This window comes from Oncorhynchus keta, chromosome 9, assembly GCF_023373465.1.
Source record: "Oncorhynchus keta strain PuntledgeMale-10-30-2019 chromosome 9, Oket_V2, whole genome shotgun sequence".
In the NCBI taxonomy this organism is placed as follows: domain Eukaryota; kingdom Metazoa; phylum Chordata; class Actinopteri; order Salmoniformes; family Salmonidae; genus Oncorhynchus; species Oncorhynchus keta.
Genome location: NC_068429.1, coordinates 31,243,498 through 31,260,112, shown reverse-complemented (window position 1 = coordinate 31,260,112; position 16,615 = coordinate 31,243,498). Strand labels below are relative to the sequence as shown.

Here is a 16,615-nt window from a genome sequence, read left to right as displayed (position 1 = left end):
TGTCAACTGCATTTATTTTCTGCAAACTTAACGTGTGTAAATATTTGTATGAAAATAACAAGATTCAACAACTGAGACATAAACTGAACATGTTCCTAACAGAAATTGAACAATGTGTCCCTGAACAAAGGGGGGTCATATCAAAAGTAACAGTCAGTATCAGGTGTGGCCACCAGCTGCATTAAGTACTCCAGTGGATCTCCTCCTCATGGACTGCACCAGATTTGCCAGTTTTTGTTGTGAGATGTTACCTCACTCTTCCACCAAGGCACCTGCAAGTTCCTGGACATTTCTGGGGGGAATGGCCCAAGCCCTCACCCACCGATCCAACAGGTGCCAGACGTGCTCAATGTGATTGAGATCCGGGCTCTTCGCTGGCCATGGCAGAACACTGACATTTCTGTCTTGCAGGAAATCATGCTCAGAACGAGCAGTATGGCTGGTGACATTGTCAAGGTGGAGGGTCATGTCAGGATGAGCCTGCAGGAAGGGTACCACATGAGGGGGGAGGATGTCTTCCCTGTAACACGTAACATTGAGATTGCCTGCAACAACAAGCTCAGTCCGATGATGCTGTGACACACCGCCCCAGACCATGACGGACTCTCCACCTCCAAATCGATCCCGCTCCAGAATACAGGCCTCGGTGTAGATACTGACTGTTACTAACGCTCATTCCTTGAAACACGTCAATCAGACCATTTATTTATTTATTTAGACAATCACCCCTGGTAAGACAAAACCGTGACTCGTCAGTGAAGAGCACTTTTTTCCAGTCCTGTCTGGTCCAGCGACGGTGAGTTTGTGACCATAGGCGACGTTGTTGCAAGTGATGTCTGGTGAAGACATGCCGTACGACAGGCCTACAAGCCCTCAGTCCTGCCTCTCTTAGCCTATTGCGAACAGTCTGAGCACTGATGGAGGGATTGTGCGTTCCTGGTGTAACTCGGGCAGTTGTTGTTGCTATCCTATACCTGTCCCGCAGGTGTGATGTTCAGATGTTCCGACCCTGTGCAGGTGTTGTTACACGTGGTCTGCCACTGCGAGGTCGATCAGCTGTCCTTCCTGTCTCCCTGTTGCGCTGTCTTAAGCATTTCACAGTATGGACATTGCAATTTATTGCCCTGGCCACATCTGCAGTTATCATGCCTCCTTGTAGCGTGCCAAGGCACGTTCACGCAGAGGAGCAGGGACCCTGGGCATCTTTCTTTTGGTGTTTTTCAGAGTCAGTAGAAAGGCCTCTTTAGTGTCCTAAGTTTTCATAACTGTGACCTTAATTGCCTACCGTCTGTAAGCTGTTAGTGTCTTAACGACTGTTCCACAGGTGCATGTTCATTAATTGTTTATGCTTCATTGAACAAGCATGTGGAAACAGTGTTTAAACCCTTTACAATGAAGATCTGTGAAGTTATTTGGATTATAACGAATGATTTTTGAAAGACATGCAATGTTTCTTTTTTTGCTGAGTTTGAGGCTACTGCCCGCACAAATTAAGGCTGATACACACACTATTGAAACTGCTACGCTTTGTCAGAAATACTACCATCCAAAATCACTGGTTGGTCTATCTATCCCACTATAAATAGGAGGTAACGGCAGGAGTAAAGTCACCGACTGATCCTGCAGTCACGTAGCAGACAGACAACGATCTGTACGTGGAGAGGAAGCTGGGTCTGAAGCACAGCCTGGATCTATAAACACAAAGAACAAGGCCCTGCACTTCCAATATTGATTTAATATGGCTGTGAGTCCAACTTCACAGTGAGATGCTGCGTCCTATGGAGAAAACACAGGCACAAAGACATCAATAGAGTCCAAATCTAAGATGTTTCCTGTCTGGCGAGTAAGCACATTTACCGTATAGTACTGCAGTGTTGAGTTTGGTTGCAGTGCCGTTTTACTTGTTGGTTTGCTTGCAGTAATGTAATGTGAGTTTTAAGACCTGGAAGTTGCTATTGTATATACAGGTAAGTTGTGGTATTTTAATTTCCCTTTCAGAATTTTTCATATCCTCATCTTATCATGTTATCTCGCATACAAACACAGGCAAGTGCACATATATGCACACACAATACTGTTTGTGTTGTCATATGTCTAGAGTAAGCCCTGATCTTTCCGGCCTTGACACTCTTTCTGTCCTGATACCTCTTGCTGGAGGGGGGACGTGCCCCAGACACTTCAATAGGTTTTGGTGAGGCTGAAGGAGAAAAATGAAGAGTAGGAAAATGTGTGTGTGCGTGCGCGTGTGTGTGTGTGTGTGTGTGTGTGCGCGTGCGTGCGTGTATGTGTGTACAGGCATAAGTGTGTGCTGGGATGGCCTGAGAGCATCCACTGATCTGCCAAGCCTGGCTATATTTATCAAGCCCTCATCCCTGGCCCGTCCCCCCGTCTCCTCAAGCCTTAGCACTGCTTAAGAGGTTCCAGCAACATGCCAACGTTAATCAAAACGAAGACTTATTTCCACTGCCCCGGTGACGCCCAGGGCAAGCCGTGGACTTGTTATTTTTCTAAGACCCCACACAGGAATTTATCTGCCCAAACCAATTGATTTTTGGAGCCTAGAAGCCTCAACCATCACCTCCTTTCCTTTTGGCTTTAAAAAGTTCACAGCCCTATGGGTGGCTTAATAACATCATTTCAAACAAACAAGGTTTTTGGGCCAAAGTGTCTCTGTAACCGGCAGTTTCTTGTCGGGGCTGTGAAGTTGTGAAGTGAAATGTGTGCATAGTGAAATGTGTATACTTCCTGAGACATCTTTCTCTTGATTCAGTGTAGAGTTCTCATTCTCAGCCCGAACCCTATGAGCCGGGACGGGCCCAGTTTTCCTCTCGCCGTGCTTTTCTAAGACAAGAGCTGTTTCCTCGTCTTCTCACTCTGCTGTTGCATTGTTCTCAACACCAGTTTAAATCAATATACTGTTTTAAGGGGTTTTGTTCAGGTTCAGGCTCATTACATTTCTGTGATGTTGGACCGGTCCTAGGCTCAGGCTTCAGCTCACCAAACTTGGGTAAGACGGGCTCAAATTTTCAGGCCCGATGATAACTATAATTCAGTAGCCCTAAAAGAGAACAAGGGAGCTCAGTAATTTTAAACATCAGCTTTTAAATGGAACAAATCTAAGGGGAAAGAGAACACACACACACACAGCTGCTACAGGCAGACTGACCTGAGGTTACTGAGTGATGTGATCATATGGGGGGATTCCTGTACTTCATTTGTCTCCTGGAATGTAGAACAGTTCTTCACTTCCTACACATTGAGAAGATGACAACTAAAGTTGCCAAGAGCATCCACTTTATTCTACTGCTTTTTGCAATTAAATACACACAACAATATCCATCCATCCATATTTCTATTCATCAGACCACAGTATTTATCTATAGGTCAACCCATCCATTACCCCCACCATTCCCTCAGCCAACTACCTTTCATTGTGTTTGGTACCCTGGCTACCCATTAATTTGGCTTTCCATCCACCCATGCCTCAGCAGGGCAAAGAAACAAATAATTGGGACACAGCATATTGGCTAAACCTGTAAAATACCACAAATCAGAGATAAACAGCACAAAGAAGAACTGCGCATGGCACTAACACCCTGCTGTGACAAATGAAAAGGAGGAGTCATGTGCTTCTGAGTAGCACTGGGATGGGCGCCTGACAGCCCAGCAAGGATGGGCTATTGGTGGCCTAATTAAAAAAATGAAAATAAAATGTATATATATTTAACATTTTTACAAATGTTTCTCTCCACTGTCAAGAGGGTGGCAGCTAAAATGCTTTGCTCACAATGCTTTCACATGCTTTGCTCACCCCCGGGTTGGCCCCACCAACAAAATTTTGCTTATGACCACCAAAAGGCTAGGGCCGACTATGACTGCATATGTGGGTACACAAACCCCCGAATCACTGCGGCCCCTCATGATTCAGATGCCCGCATCCCTGGTGTAGCAGGACCCAATAGCTACCTATGAGGGTTGGATAATTTAAGAAGGAAAATAAGATGCCCAGTAAAGCGTTTTAATGAAAGATTACAATTTTACGAGCAGGCAGTTCTTCTGTTACCAAGCTCCAGGATAATTATGCGGGAGGAATATGGTTGCTGCTGTGTGACGTTGGCTTGTGTTCCCACAAGGTCACTTCCCTGAGGAGTCACTCTGCTGGCCTGATTTACACCAGGATTCAATATGCAGATTTACTGATGATGCAGCAGGATCCTGTTTCTAATTTGTGATTGCCACCTCTGTGGTCCCCAATGCTCTGGAGTAGAGTGGAGCAAAATGTGTCTGAGGTGTTAAAATTAACAGGCCCTATTATTTAACCCAGATTTTTTGGTGTGAATATGACTAGGCTTTGATTGGTTGGTTGAGGAAGGTGTGGCCTAATGAAGGCATTTGAATTTTGAAGCAGCCTTATTATTATTCAATCTTGGTACTCAGTTTAAGCACTACCAATGTTACCAATTGTTACCTTTCCATGTAGGCTCGGAACACAATTAAAACACCTCACATCTCATGAGTTGTGCTGTTAGGCCATGTGATACAGTGAAGTTACCTCTAACTAAATTTCATGGAATCCCTTTACATTCCAAAAGCATACTTCCTCTGAGATGTGTCCACTGTCAGAGAGTTACTGGGGAGCATGTCCCTTCAGAGATGTGTCCAGCCACAGAGAGTTACCGGGGAGCATGTCCCTTCAGAGATGTGTCCAGCCACATAGAGTTACTGGGGAGCATGTCACTTCAGAGATATGTCCAGCCACAGAGAGTTACTGGGGAGCATGTCCCTTCAGAGATGTGTCCAGCCACATAGAGTTACTGGGGAGCATGTCACTTCAGAGATATGTCCAGCCACAGAGAGTTACTGGGGAGCATGTCCCTTCAGAGATGTGTCCAGCCACAGAGAGTTACCGGGGAGCATGTCCCTTCAGAGATGTGTCCAGCCACATAGAGTTACTGGGGAGCATGTCACTTCAGAGATATGTCCAGCCACAGAGAGTTACTGGGGAGCATGTCCCTTCAGAGATGTGTCCAGCCACAGAGAGTTACTGGGGAGCATGTCCCTTCAGAGATGTGTCCAGCCACATAGAGTTACTGGGGAGCATGTCACTTCAGAGATATGTCCAGACACAGAGAGTTACCGGGGAGCATGTCCCTTCAGAGATGTGTCCAGCCACATAGAGTTACTGGGGAGCATGTCACTTCAGAGATATGTCCAGCCACAGAGAGTTACTGGGGAGCATGTCCCTTCAGAGATGTGTCCAGCCACAGAGAGTTACTGGGGAGCATGTCCCTTCAGAGATGTGTCCAGCCACAGAGAGTTACTGGGGAGCATGTCCCTTCAGAGATGTGTCCAGCCACAGAGAGTTACTGGGGAGCATGTCACTTCAGAGATATGTCCAGACACAGAGAGTTACTGGGGAGCATGTCCCTTCAGAGATGTGTCCAGCCACAAAGAGTTACTGGGGAGCATGTCCCTTCAGAGATGTGTCCAGCCACAGAGAGTTACTGGGGAGCATGTCCCTTCAGAGATGTGTCCAGCCACAGAGAGTTACTGGGGAGCATGTCCCTTCAGATAGGTGTCCAGACACAGAGAGTTACTGGGGAGCATGTCCCTTCAGAGATGTGTCCAACCACAGAGAGTTACTGGGGAGCATGTCCCTTCAGATAGGTGTCCAGACACAGAGAGTTACTGGGGAGCATGTCCCTTCAGATAGGTGTCCAGACACAGAGAGTTACTGGGGAGCATGTCCCTTCAGAGATGTGTCCAGCCACAGAGAGTTACTGGGGAGCATGTCCCTTCAGATAGGTGTCCAGCCACAGAGAGTTACTGGGGAGCATGTCCCTTCAGATAGGTGTCCAGACACAGAGAGTTACTGGGGAGCATGTCCCTTCAGAGATATGTCCAGCCACATAGAGTTACTGGGGAGCATGTCCCTTCAGATAGGTGTCCAGCCACAGAGAGTTACTGGGGAGCATGTCCCTTCAGAGATATGTCCAGACACAGAGAGTTACTGGGGAGAATGTCCCTTCAGATAGGTGTCCAGCCACAGAGAGTTACTGGGGAGCATGTCCCTTCAGAGATATGTCCAGACACAGAGAGTTACTGGGGAGCATGTCCCTTCAGATAGGTGTCCAGCCACAGAGAGTTACTGGGGAGCATGTCCCTTCAGATAGGTGTCCAGCCACAGAGAGTTACTGGGGAGCATGTCCCTTCAGAGATATGTCCAGACACAGAGAGTTACTGGGGAGAATGTCCCTTCAGATAGGTGTCCAGCCACAGAGAGTTACTGGGGAGCATGTCCCTTCAGAGATATGTCCAGACACAGAGAGTTACTGGGGAGCATGTCCCTTCAGATAGGTGTCCAGACACAGAGAGTTACTGGGGAGCATGTCCCTTCAGATAGGTGTCCAGCCACAGAGAGTTACTGGGGAGCATGTCCCTTCAGAGATATGTCCAGACACAGAGAGTTACTGGGGAGAATGTCCCTTCAGATAGGTGTCCAGCCACAGAGAGTTACTGGGGAGCATGTCCCTTCAGAGATATGTCCAGACACAGAGAGTTACTGGGGAGCATGTCCCTTCAGATAGGTGTCCAGCCACAGAGAGTTACTGGGGAGCATGTCCCTTCAGATAGGTGTCCAGCCACAGAGAGTTACTGGGGAGCATGTCCCTTCAGATAGGTGTCCAGCCACAGAGAGTTACTGGGGAGCATGTCCCTTCAGATAGGTGTCCAGACACAGAGAGTTACTGGGGAGAATGTCCCTTCAGATAGGTGTCCAGACACAGAGAGTTACTGGGGAGAATGTCCCTTCAGAGATGTGTCCAGCCACATAGAGTTACTGGTGAGCATGTCCCTTCAGATAGGTGTCCAGACACAGAGAGTTACTGGGGAGCATGTCCCTTCAGAGATATGTCCAGACACAGAGAGTTACTGGGGAGCATGTCCCTTCAGATAGGTGTCCAGCCACAGAGAGTTACTGGGGAGCATGTCCCTTCAGAGATATGTCCAGACACAGAGAGTTACTGGGGAGCATGTCCCTTCAGATAGGTGTCCAGCCACAGAGAGTTACTGGGGAGCATGTCCCTTCAGATAGGTGTCCAGACACAGAGAGTTACTGGTGAGCATGTCCCTTCAGAGATGTGTCCAGCCACAGAGAGTTACTGGGGAGCATGTCCCTTCAGATAGGTGTCCAGACACAGAGAGTTACTGGGGAGCATGTCCCTTCAGATAGGTGTCCAGCCACAGAGAGTTACTGGTGAGCATGTCCCTTCAGAGATGTGTCCAGCCACAGAGAGTTACTGGGGAGCATGTCCCTTCAGATAGGTGTCCAGACACAGAGAGTTACTGGGGAGAATGTCCCTTCAGATAGGTGTCCAGCCACAGAGAGTTAATGGGGAGCATGTCCCTTCAGAGATGTGTCCAGCCACATAGAGTTACTGGTGAGCATGTCCCTTCAGATAGGTGTCCAGCCACAGAGAGTTACTGGGGAGCATGTCCCTTCAGATAGGTGTCCAGCCACATAGAGTTACTGGTGAGCATGTCCCTTCAGAGATGTGTCCAGCCACATAGAGTTACTGGGGAGCATGTCCCTTCAGAGATGTGTCCAGCCACAGAGAGTTACTGGGGAGCATGTCCCTTCAGAGATGTGTCCAGCCACAGAGAGTTACTGGGGAGCATGTCCCTTCAGATAGGTGTCCAGACACAGAGAGTTACTGGGGAGAATGTCCCTTCAGAGATGTGTCCAGCCACAGAGAGTTACTGGTGAGCATGTCCCTTCAGATAGGTGTCCAGACACAGAGAGTTACTGGGGAGAATGTCCCTTCAGAGATGTGTCCAGCCACAGAGAGTTACTGGTGAGCATGTCCCTTAATTTCAATGTTTCCAGAAATAGAAAGTCATTAGGCGAGTGGCAGGTGATGGGCAGATTAAGAAAGCTCTGCAGTGGCAGCAGTCCCCTGATGAAGACACTACATCATACTGGATATATCCCTCCCTCAAGCCCCAATCTATTCCCTCCTTCTCTCAGGCTACCATCATTTTAATCCTGCCCGCAGTCGGTAGAGTTGTGCAACAGCAAATATGGTTAAAGGACAGCGCTAGATGTCTTCAGGACTTTGAGAATAAATGATGCTCATAACTGTGCCTTGATTATCTTACTGTAGCTATACCACAAAGGGCTGTGTTGTCAGTAGTAAACCTCCTCACCTCTGCACTGCAACAACTGATGTGTAGGTGTGCAGCACAAAATGGCTGCCATGCGTGCTATAGGTGGGCTCATTGTTGGTGAAGGAGGCAAGTTACTTCCTCTTGACATTACAAGAACATTGTGACCTGGCAATATACAGTACATGTACATGTATATAATTTTACATTTACATTTTAGTAATTTATTATCCAGAGCAACTTACAGGAGCAATTGCGGTTAAGTGCCTTGCTCAAGGACACGTCGACAGATTTTTCACCTAGTCAGCTCAGGGATTCTAACCTGCAACCTTTCGGTTACTGGCCCGAATGCCCTTAACCGCTAGTAGTTAATTACATATTTCTCAGAAAGAAAGAGTTATGGAGGAAGAAGGAATGATTAGTTGATTTTGCTTTATATTGCCAAATACTTCAGCCATCCAAGCCATAGACAGTTCACTCTGCTACCATCTGACAAACGGTACCAGAGAATCATCTCTCAGACCAACTTGCTCCGAGACAGCTTCAAACCCCAAGCCATCAGACTGCTAAAAAGCCGTAAGACTGCTAAATAGTTAAGTGGTTACACAGACTATTTGCATTGACCCTATCTTGCACCTACTCTACGCACACTCACAAGACTATACAGTATATACACACTATAAACACACCATTACAGACATTACAGTGAGTCCATCCTCCTATAGCTCTTCCCACAAGCCTCCTCTGATACACACTCACAAACATTACATTGACACTCACACGCATGCATACCAACACATACAACACATACACACACGCACACGCACACGCACACACGCACACATGCACACACATCATAGGCTGAAGGCAGGGAAAAGTGACCAGGCATCAGAATGGATAATAGTAAGAGTAAGAATAAGAAGATTAGCAACAGCATGTGATAAGTGTGAAAGTGTATCTGTGTGTACAGTGCCTTGCGAAAGTATTCGCCCCCCTTTTGCGACCTTTTGCCACATTTCAGGCTTCAAACATAAAGATATAAAACTGTATTTTTTTGTGAAGAATCAACAACAAGTGGGACACAATCATGAAGTGGAACGACATTTATTGGATATTTCAAACTTTTTTAACAAATCAAAAACTGAAAAATTGGGCTTGCAAAATTATTCAGCCCCCTTAAATTAATACTTTGTAGCGCCACCTTTTGCTGCGATTACAGCTGTAAGTCGCTTGGGGTATGTCTCTATCAGTTTTGCACGTCGAGAGACTGAAATGTTTTCCCATTCCTCCTTGCAAAACAGCTCGAGCTCAGTGAGGTTGGATGGAGAGCATTTGTGAACAGCAGTTTTCAGTTCTTTCCACAGATTCTCGATTGGATTCAGGTCTGGACTTTGACTTGGCCATTCTAACACCTGGATATGTTTATTTTTGAACCATTCCATTGTAGATTTTGCTTTATGTTTTGGATCATTGTCTTGTTGGAAGACAAATCTCCGTCCCAGTCTCAGGTCTTTTGCAGACTCCATCAGGTTTTCTTCCAGAATGGTCCTGTATTTGGCCCCATCCATCTTCCCATCAATTTTAACCATCTTCCCTGTCCTTGCTGAAGAAAAGCAGGCCCAAACCATGATGCTGCCACCACCATGTTTGACAGTGGGGATGGTGTGTTCAGGGTGATGAGCTGTGTTGCTTTTACGCCAAACATAACGTTTTGCATTGTTGCCAAAAAGTTCAATTTTGGTTTCATCTGACCAGAGCACCTTCTTCCACATGTTTGGTGTGTCTCCCAGGTGGCTTGTGGCAAACTTTAAACAACACTTTTTATGGATATCTTTAAGAAATGGCTTTCTTCTTGCCACTCTTCCATAATGGACAGATTTGTGCAATATACGACTGATTGTTGTCCTATGGACAGAGTCTCCCACCTCAGCTGTAGATCTCTGCAGTTCATCCAGAGTGATCATCGGCCTCTTGGCTGCATCTCTGATCAGTCTTCTCCTTGTATGAGCTGAAAGTTTAGAGGGACGGCCAGGTCTTGGTAGATTTGCAGTGGTCTGATACTCCTTCCATTTCAATATTATCGCTTGCACAGTTCTCCTTGGGATGTTTAAAGCTTGGGAAATCTTTTTGTATCCAAATCCGGCTTTAAACTTCTTCACAACAGTATCTCGGACCTGCCTGGTGTGTTCCTTGTTCTTCATGATGCTCTCTGCGCTTTTAACAGACCTCTGAGACTATCACAGTGCATGTGCATTTATACGGAGACTTGATTACACACAGGTGGATTGTATTTATCATCATTAGTCATTTAGGTCAACATTGGATCATTCAGAGATCCTCATTGAAGTTCTGGAGAGAGTTTGCTGCACTGAAAGTAAAGGGGATGAATAATTTTGCACGCCCTCAGTTTTTGATTTGTTAAAAAAGTTTGAAATATCCGAATACTTTCGCAAGGCACTGTATGTTTGTGTTGTATTGGTTTCGTATCTGTGTGTATGTTTGTGTTGTGTGGGTTTTGTGTGAGTGTCAATGTAGTAGTTAACATTTTTACTTTCTCTGCATTGTTGGGAAGGGCTCTTAAGAAAACATTTCGTCTCATTTCGGCTCATGATAAATCAAATTTGATATGAACTGCGTGGACGAGCAATTTCCTGAACTTCAGCAAGCTTGCAACAACTCCTAAAGCCAGTCTTATTGGATTTTTCTGTCACAATTGGTGCTTGAGGGAAAAATGTACAATTGCAAATTTGGAATAGGACTGCAACAGTGCATAAAGTTTGCTGGAGCTCTAAATTGTAACAATTGGTGTTAATTAAAAATAGATGGTGATGTCATTCAACAAAATGGGTATTGAACATAATGTTGTCACTCATCCCCATTACATAACATATTGAAATGTCAATGCTCCTAAGGTCTCCAGTGTGACGTACTCTTAGAAATCTATTATGCACATAATTGACAGGAAATATGCTCTAACCGTTAGTGGGATCCATCTAAATGAGAAGAGGTGGATAGGATGTAATGCACCCCACAAATCAATTATCCTACTCTGAATAGAAATTGAGTATGCATTGAAAATAAATTGAAAAATGAACGAACATAGGAACAATGTTATCGTCCTGTCATTATAATCCAAATATGCTTGTGATTCTAGGTATCCTGGATTTTGGAGATCAGAGAAGAGACAAAGAGTGTGTTCTAGGGCCATGGTAGTTAGGACTACGAAACAGCATGGTCCCCCTGGGGTTCTGAGTTGTGTTCTGCTTAACAATCCAGACCTTCTAAGTCCTCTTTGGCCTATTTCAGGTCTTTGATTGCTCCTTGTATTTTTATTATGTTGTATGACATTTTCTTTCAATATTGTACGTATGTGTGTTTCAGAGATAGTGTGTCTGTGTGGAGAGAAACTGCCTGATATCCTACTGGGCATTCAGATGATCAAGGATGGTAATCTGTTTTTCCTGAATAGGTCTTTCCACCTTTTGACAATGTGATTCTTGGATGTGATCCACTATAGCACACATTGATCGAGGTAAAATGTCTATTGTATTTTCTGCATTCTCATGTGTGTGTGCGTGTGTCTGTGTATGTGTGTGCAATACAACCAGAAAGTCATTTATTCTATGATAAGCAACAACAAAAGGGAGAAAAGCACCCTGTCAGCACCCATCAAGATGCCACTGTTTGATAGGCTAGGCAAGCACAATAATCAATCTACTTTGAAACGTTATGCAAGGCTGCAGAGAGCTTGTAAAATGTATTGTTTGGGCTTTTCTGTCAATAACTCTACTGTAGCTTTGTGACATTTTAGAATTTGGAGTGGTGGAGAGTTGCAGTGGTATGGCTGCTTGCAAGCATACCTACCTTTACATACAGTTACATTTTGAAAAGATAAAAAAAATGATGTTGTCCGTTGTGCTCTGATTCAGTCATAGTTTTGCAGAACATAGCATATCTACCCTTTGACAGGAAGGGGCATACTATTCAATGTTAAGCATACTATTCAATTGCATTCTCTGTTATTGCAGAGCACACAATGGTTGAATCAATGTTGTTTCCAGGTCATTTCAATGAAATTACGTTGAACCAATGTGGAATAGATGTCTATGCCCAGTCGGTTTTTAGGAGCCTGTCACTTTGTTTCCCCCCTGGTTTCAAGTTTTACCCCATAAGAGAGTGACGCCAGGATATACAGTACATCTGTTCCATTTCCTGCTTGTCAACCTGTCATCTGGCACTGAATCAACATTAAAGACAGGAAAATGTTGTCACATTGTCAATCGCAAAGTGTTGTAGTGTTGGCTGAACAGGAAGTGGTAAAGAGGAGGTTTAAGGACTCTAAACACATTTTACTTGGTGATTTGATGATTCGATTTACCCATCACTGCATTCTATGTCAATGTAATTGTATCAGTATCTGTAGCTCTTTGCTCACCATGAAGTATTTAACTCTTCCCACATCTTCGATATCCCCTATTCACATGAGATTGGACTTCATGCAAGCTGCTAACGTAACCCCCCACCTTCAAGCTTAGAGTTTTCTAACCAAGCCAAAGACTGAGTGAAATTCGTTTGAGGTTAATGCCAAGAGTTTTTTTTCTCTTAATCTCCTTTGCTTAGTAGCATCTCATCTGGCTTCTTGGAATCATGTGAAAGTACTACTGAACACTGCCGGTCATCTCATAATGGGAAGAAAAGATACCTTTTCAAGAGCACTCTCTTTAAAAGAATCTTAAAGTCAGACGTGTAGTCGGAACTAAAAGCACCCTCACATTTGACTACCCTAATTATGCCATAGATTGAAGTTTGGGCTGGGAGAGTGGCCACTACTGCGACTTTTATAAGGGAAGTGTTATTCTCTAGCAGAAAGTGGGGCGCAGGCACAGTTTGAAAAAAGTCCATTAACGTCTCACCTCTTTTGAAAGGAAACAAAGCCTTTAAAGTTCCTTAAAAGAAAATGTGTCTAATAAGCCGGTCATGGTACACGTCACAGATGGATATAAAAAGGAGGTACTTATAAAAGTGCTGCTTAGAAAGGCCTGATGTGCTCTCACCCAATTACAGCTTACTTAGCTCAGCGCCGCAGAACATGTATGTGCCTGCGTGACACAGGTGAAGTTAAGATATTTATGAGCTGCTCACATGGTTGAAGCTGGTTGAGAGAATGCCAAGAGTGTGCAAAGCTGTCTTCAAGGCAAAGGATGGCTACTTTGAAGAATCTTAAACATTTGTTTCACATTATTTGGTTACTTTGTGAATCCATATGTGTTATTTCATAGTTTTGCTGTCTTCACTATTATTCTATAATGTAGAAAATAGTAACAATGAAGAAATACCCTTGAATGAGTAGATGTGTCCGACTTTTGACTGGTACTGTACCTTGGCTGGTTCATTAAACCTGCAAATTCAGACAAACAAGGTATAATGGGTCCGCACTCTAAAAGATGTTGCTTAAAGTTGACCTCAATTTTTTTTATTATTTTATTATTTTCACTGCATCAGGGATAGCGTACACTGACGTTTCGGCTTTGCATCCTTCTTCAGTGTGTAGGTACAATTTTGTTTTTTAAAAATATAATAATGCTTGACATACAAAGGCATGATACAAACATTCGTTCCAATCATTCAATGAAATCAATGCGTGCTTGATGATTTACATGTGTAAATCTCTACTCAGAGTCTAGTTAAATCGTAACGAAAACAATTTTCTCTATGATCACCCCCCATCCCAACACTCACATCCGCACACACCGCAGTGTCTCTCGCCCTTACTGTTCCTGAAATCTTTGTCCTGATTCTCTTGCAGGTGACAGAGACTCGCACAGGCCCGCTGGGATGCAGCAGCTATGATAATCTGGACTCAGTGAGCTCCGTCCTCCTGCAGAGCCCAGAGAGCAAGCTCCATCTGCAAGGTAAACATACCCAACTGTATCTCTTACCGTACTTTCACTATGGGAGGCTACATTGGCTGGGGGGGTTAAGGTTGGGGTCAGTCCAGTCTCCAGTCCATTTAGGAAAAACACCTCTTATGGAGTTTTGCACGATTTGTAAAATTAATTTGAATCTATTTTGACTAATAAAACAGAGATGGAATCGAATTTAATCCACAATTCCGCTCTCAGTGATCCTCTTCCGTTACTTTGGTCTTGGGTCTCTTGTCCTAATGATAATAATATGGCCATACAGGTTACCAGAGACTTTTATCTGTAGCGTGTGTGGCCCATGAAATAATCAAACCCACAAGACTGATGTTGCTAGTGTTGTTCAAACCCAGTAAGCATCATTATATTTTAACTTACCCACACAATTCATCCTGGTCCTCTCAAACAGTAGGGAAGATCTGACTTGTGTTGATCGAAGCGAAGGCTTGCATGCTGACTAATAGCACGAAAGGTTTAAGCTCAAGTATGTATTGGTGCTCAGACTCTATTACTGGCACTCTGTATGGAGTTATGATATATAATGTTAGCACTCCATTTATACATTATATAGAACAGTGTTCTTCACTCCTGGTGGTGGAGGGCTGCAGTATGTGTGGACTTTTGTTCCAGACCAGCAGTAGCACACCTAATTTAGCTAATACAGGTGTTGATTTGTTAATGTGACAGTGCTAGGCAAGGAAAGAAGTATGCTACCGCTCTGTGGCCTTTCAGGACTTGGTATGAATAACTTTGGCTAAGAAGATACAACAGACATCTTAGAATTTTCCATTTTAGACTATATATATAGTCCAAACTTTTGACTGGTACTATATATATATACTATATATACTATATAGTATATACTATATATATATAGTACCAGTCAAAAGTTTGGACACACCTACTGATCCCAGAGTTTTTCTTTGTTTTTACTATTTTCTACATCGTAGAATAATAGTGAAGACATCAAAACTATTAAATAACACATATGGAATCATGTAGAAACCCCAAAAAGTGTTAAACACTTCAATATATTGTATATTTGAGATTCTTCAAATAGCCACCCTTTGCCTTGATGACAGCTTTGCACTCTCTTGGCATTCTCTCAACAAGCTTCATGAGGTAGTCACCTGGATTTAATTTCAATTAATAGATGTGCCTTTGTGGAATTTCTTTCCTTCTTAATGCGTTTGAGCCAATGAGTTGTGTTGTGACAAGGTAGAGGTGGTATACAGAAGATAGCCCTATTTGGTAAAATACCAAGTCCATATTATGGTAACAGCTCAAGTAAGCAAAGAGACATCATTCCATTGTTAAAATGCAACATGAAGGTCAGTCAATCCGGAACATTTCAAGAACTATGAAAGGTTCTTCAAGTGCCGTTACAAAAACCATCAAGCGCTATGATGAAACTGGCTCTCATGAGGACCACCACAGGGAAGGAAGACCCAGAGTTCTCTGCTGCAGAGGATAAGTTCATTAGAGTTACCAGCCTCAGAAATTGCAGCCCAAATAAATACTTCACAACATCTCAACATCAACTGTTCAGAGGAGACTGCGTGAATGAGGCTTTCATGGTCGAATTGCTGCAAAGAAACCACAACTAAAGGACACCAATAATAAGAAGAGATTTGCTTGGGCCAAGAAACATGAGCAATGGATATTAGACGGGTGGAAATCTGTCCATGGTCTGATGAGTCCAAATTTGAGATTTTTGGTTCCAACCGCCGTCTCTTTGTGAGACTCAGAGTAGGTGAACGGATGATCTCTGCATGTGTGGTTCCCACCGTAAAGCATGGAGGAGGAGGTGTGATGGTGTAGGGGTGCTTTGCTGCTGACACTGTCTGTGATTTATTTAGAATTCAAGGCACACTTAACCAGCTTGGCTACCACAGCATTCTGCAGCGATACGCAATCCCATCTGGTTTGTGCTTAGTGGGACTATAATTTGTTTTTCAACAGGGCAATGATCCAAAACAAACCTCCAGGCTGTGTAAGGGCTATTTTACCAAGAAGGAGAGTGATGGAGTGCTGCATCAGATGACCTGGCCTCCACAATCATCTGACCTCAACCCAATTGAGATGGTTTGGAAAAGCATTCCAGGTGACTACCTCATGAAGCTTGTTGAGAGAATGCCAAGAGTGTGCAAAGTTGTCATCAAGGCAAAGAGTGGCTATTGAAAGAATCTGAAATATACAATATATTTTCAATTGTTTAACACTTTTTTTGGTTTCTACATGATTCCATGTGTGTTATTTCATAGTTTTGATGTCTTCACTATTATTCTACAATGTAGAATAGAACATAAAGAAACCGTGTCCAAACTTTTAATAATAATAATAATAATAATATAATAATATATGCCATTTAGCTGACGCTTTTATCCAAAGCGACTTACAGTCATGTGTGCATACATTCTACGTATGGGTGGTCCCGGGAATCGAACCCACTACCCTGGCGTTACAAGCGCCATGCTCTACCAACTGCCACAGAAGGACCACATTTTAACTGGTACTACGTATCTGCTGAT

The 16,615-nt window shown here is 43.9% G+C and overlaps 1 protein-coding gene across 1 annotated transcript in view; it reads left to right on the top strand.

Moving 5' to 3' along the window:
• LOC118387543 (BMP/retinoic acid-inducible neural-specific protein 1) overlaps positions 1-16,615 on the top strand; it is a 168,761-nt gene that overhangs the window by 81,293 nt on the left and 70,853 nt on the right. The window contains exon 5 of the mRNA XM_035776005.2: positions 13,970-14,075. Within this exon, the coding sequence (XP_035631898.1) occupies positions 13,970-14,075 (106 nt within the window). The remainder of the gene's footprint in view (positions 1-13,969; positions 14,076-16,615) is intronic.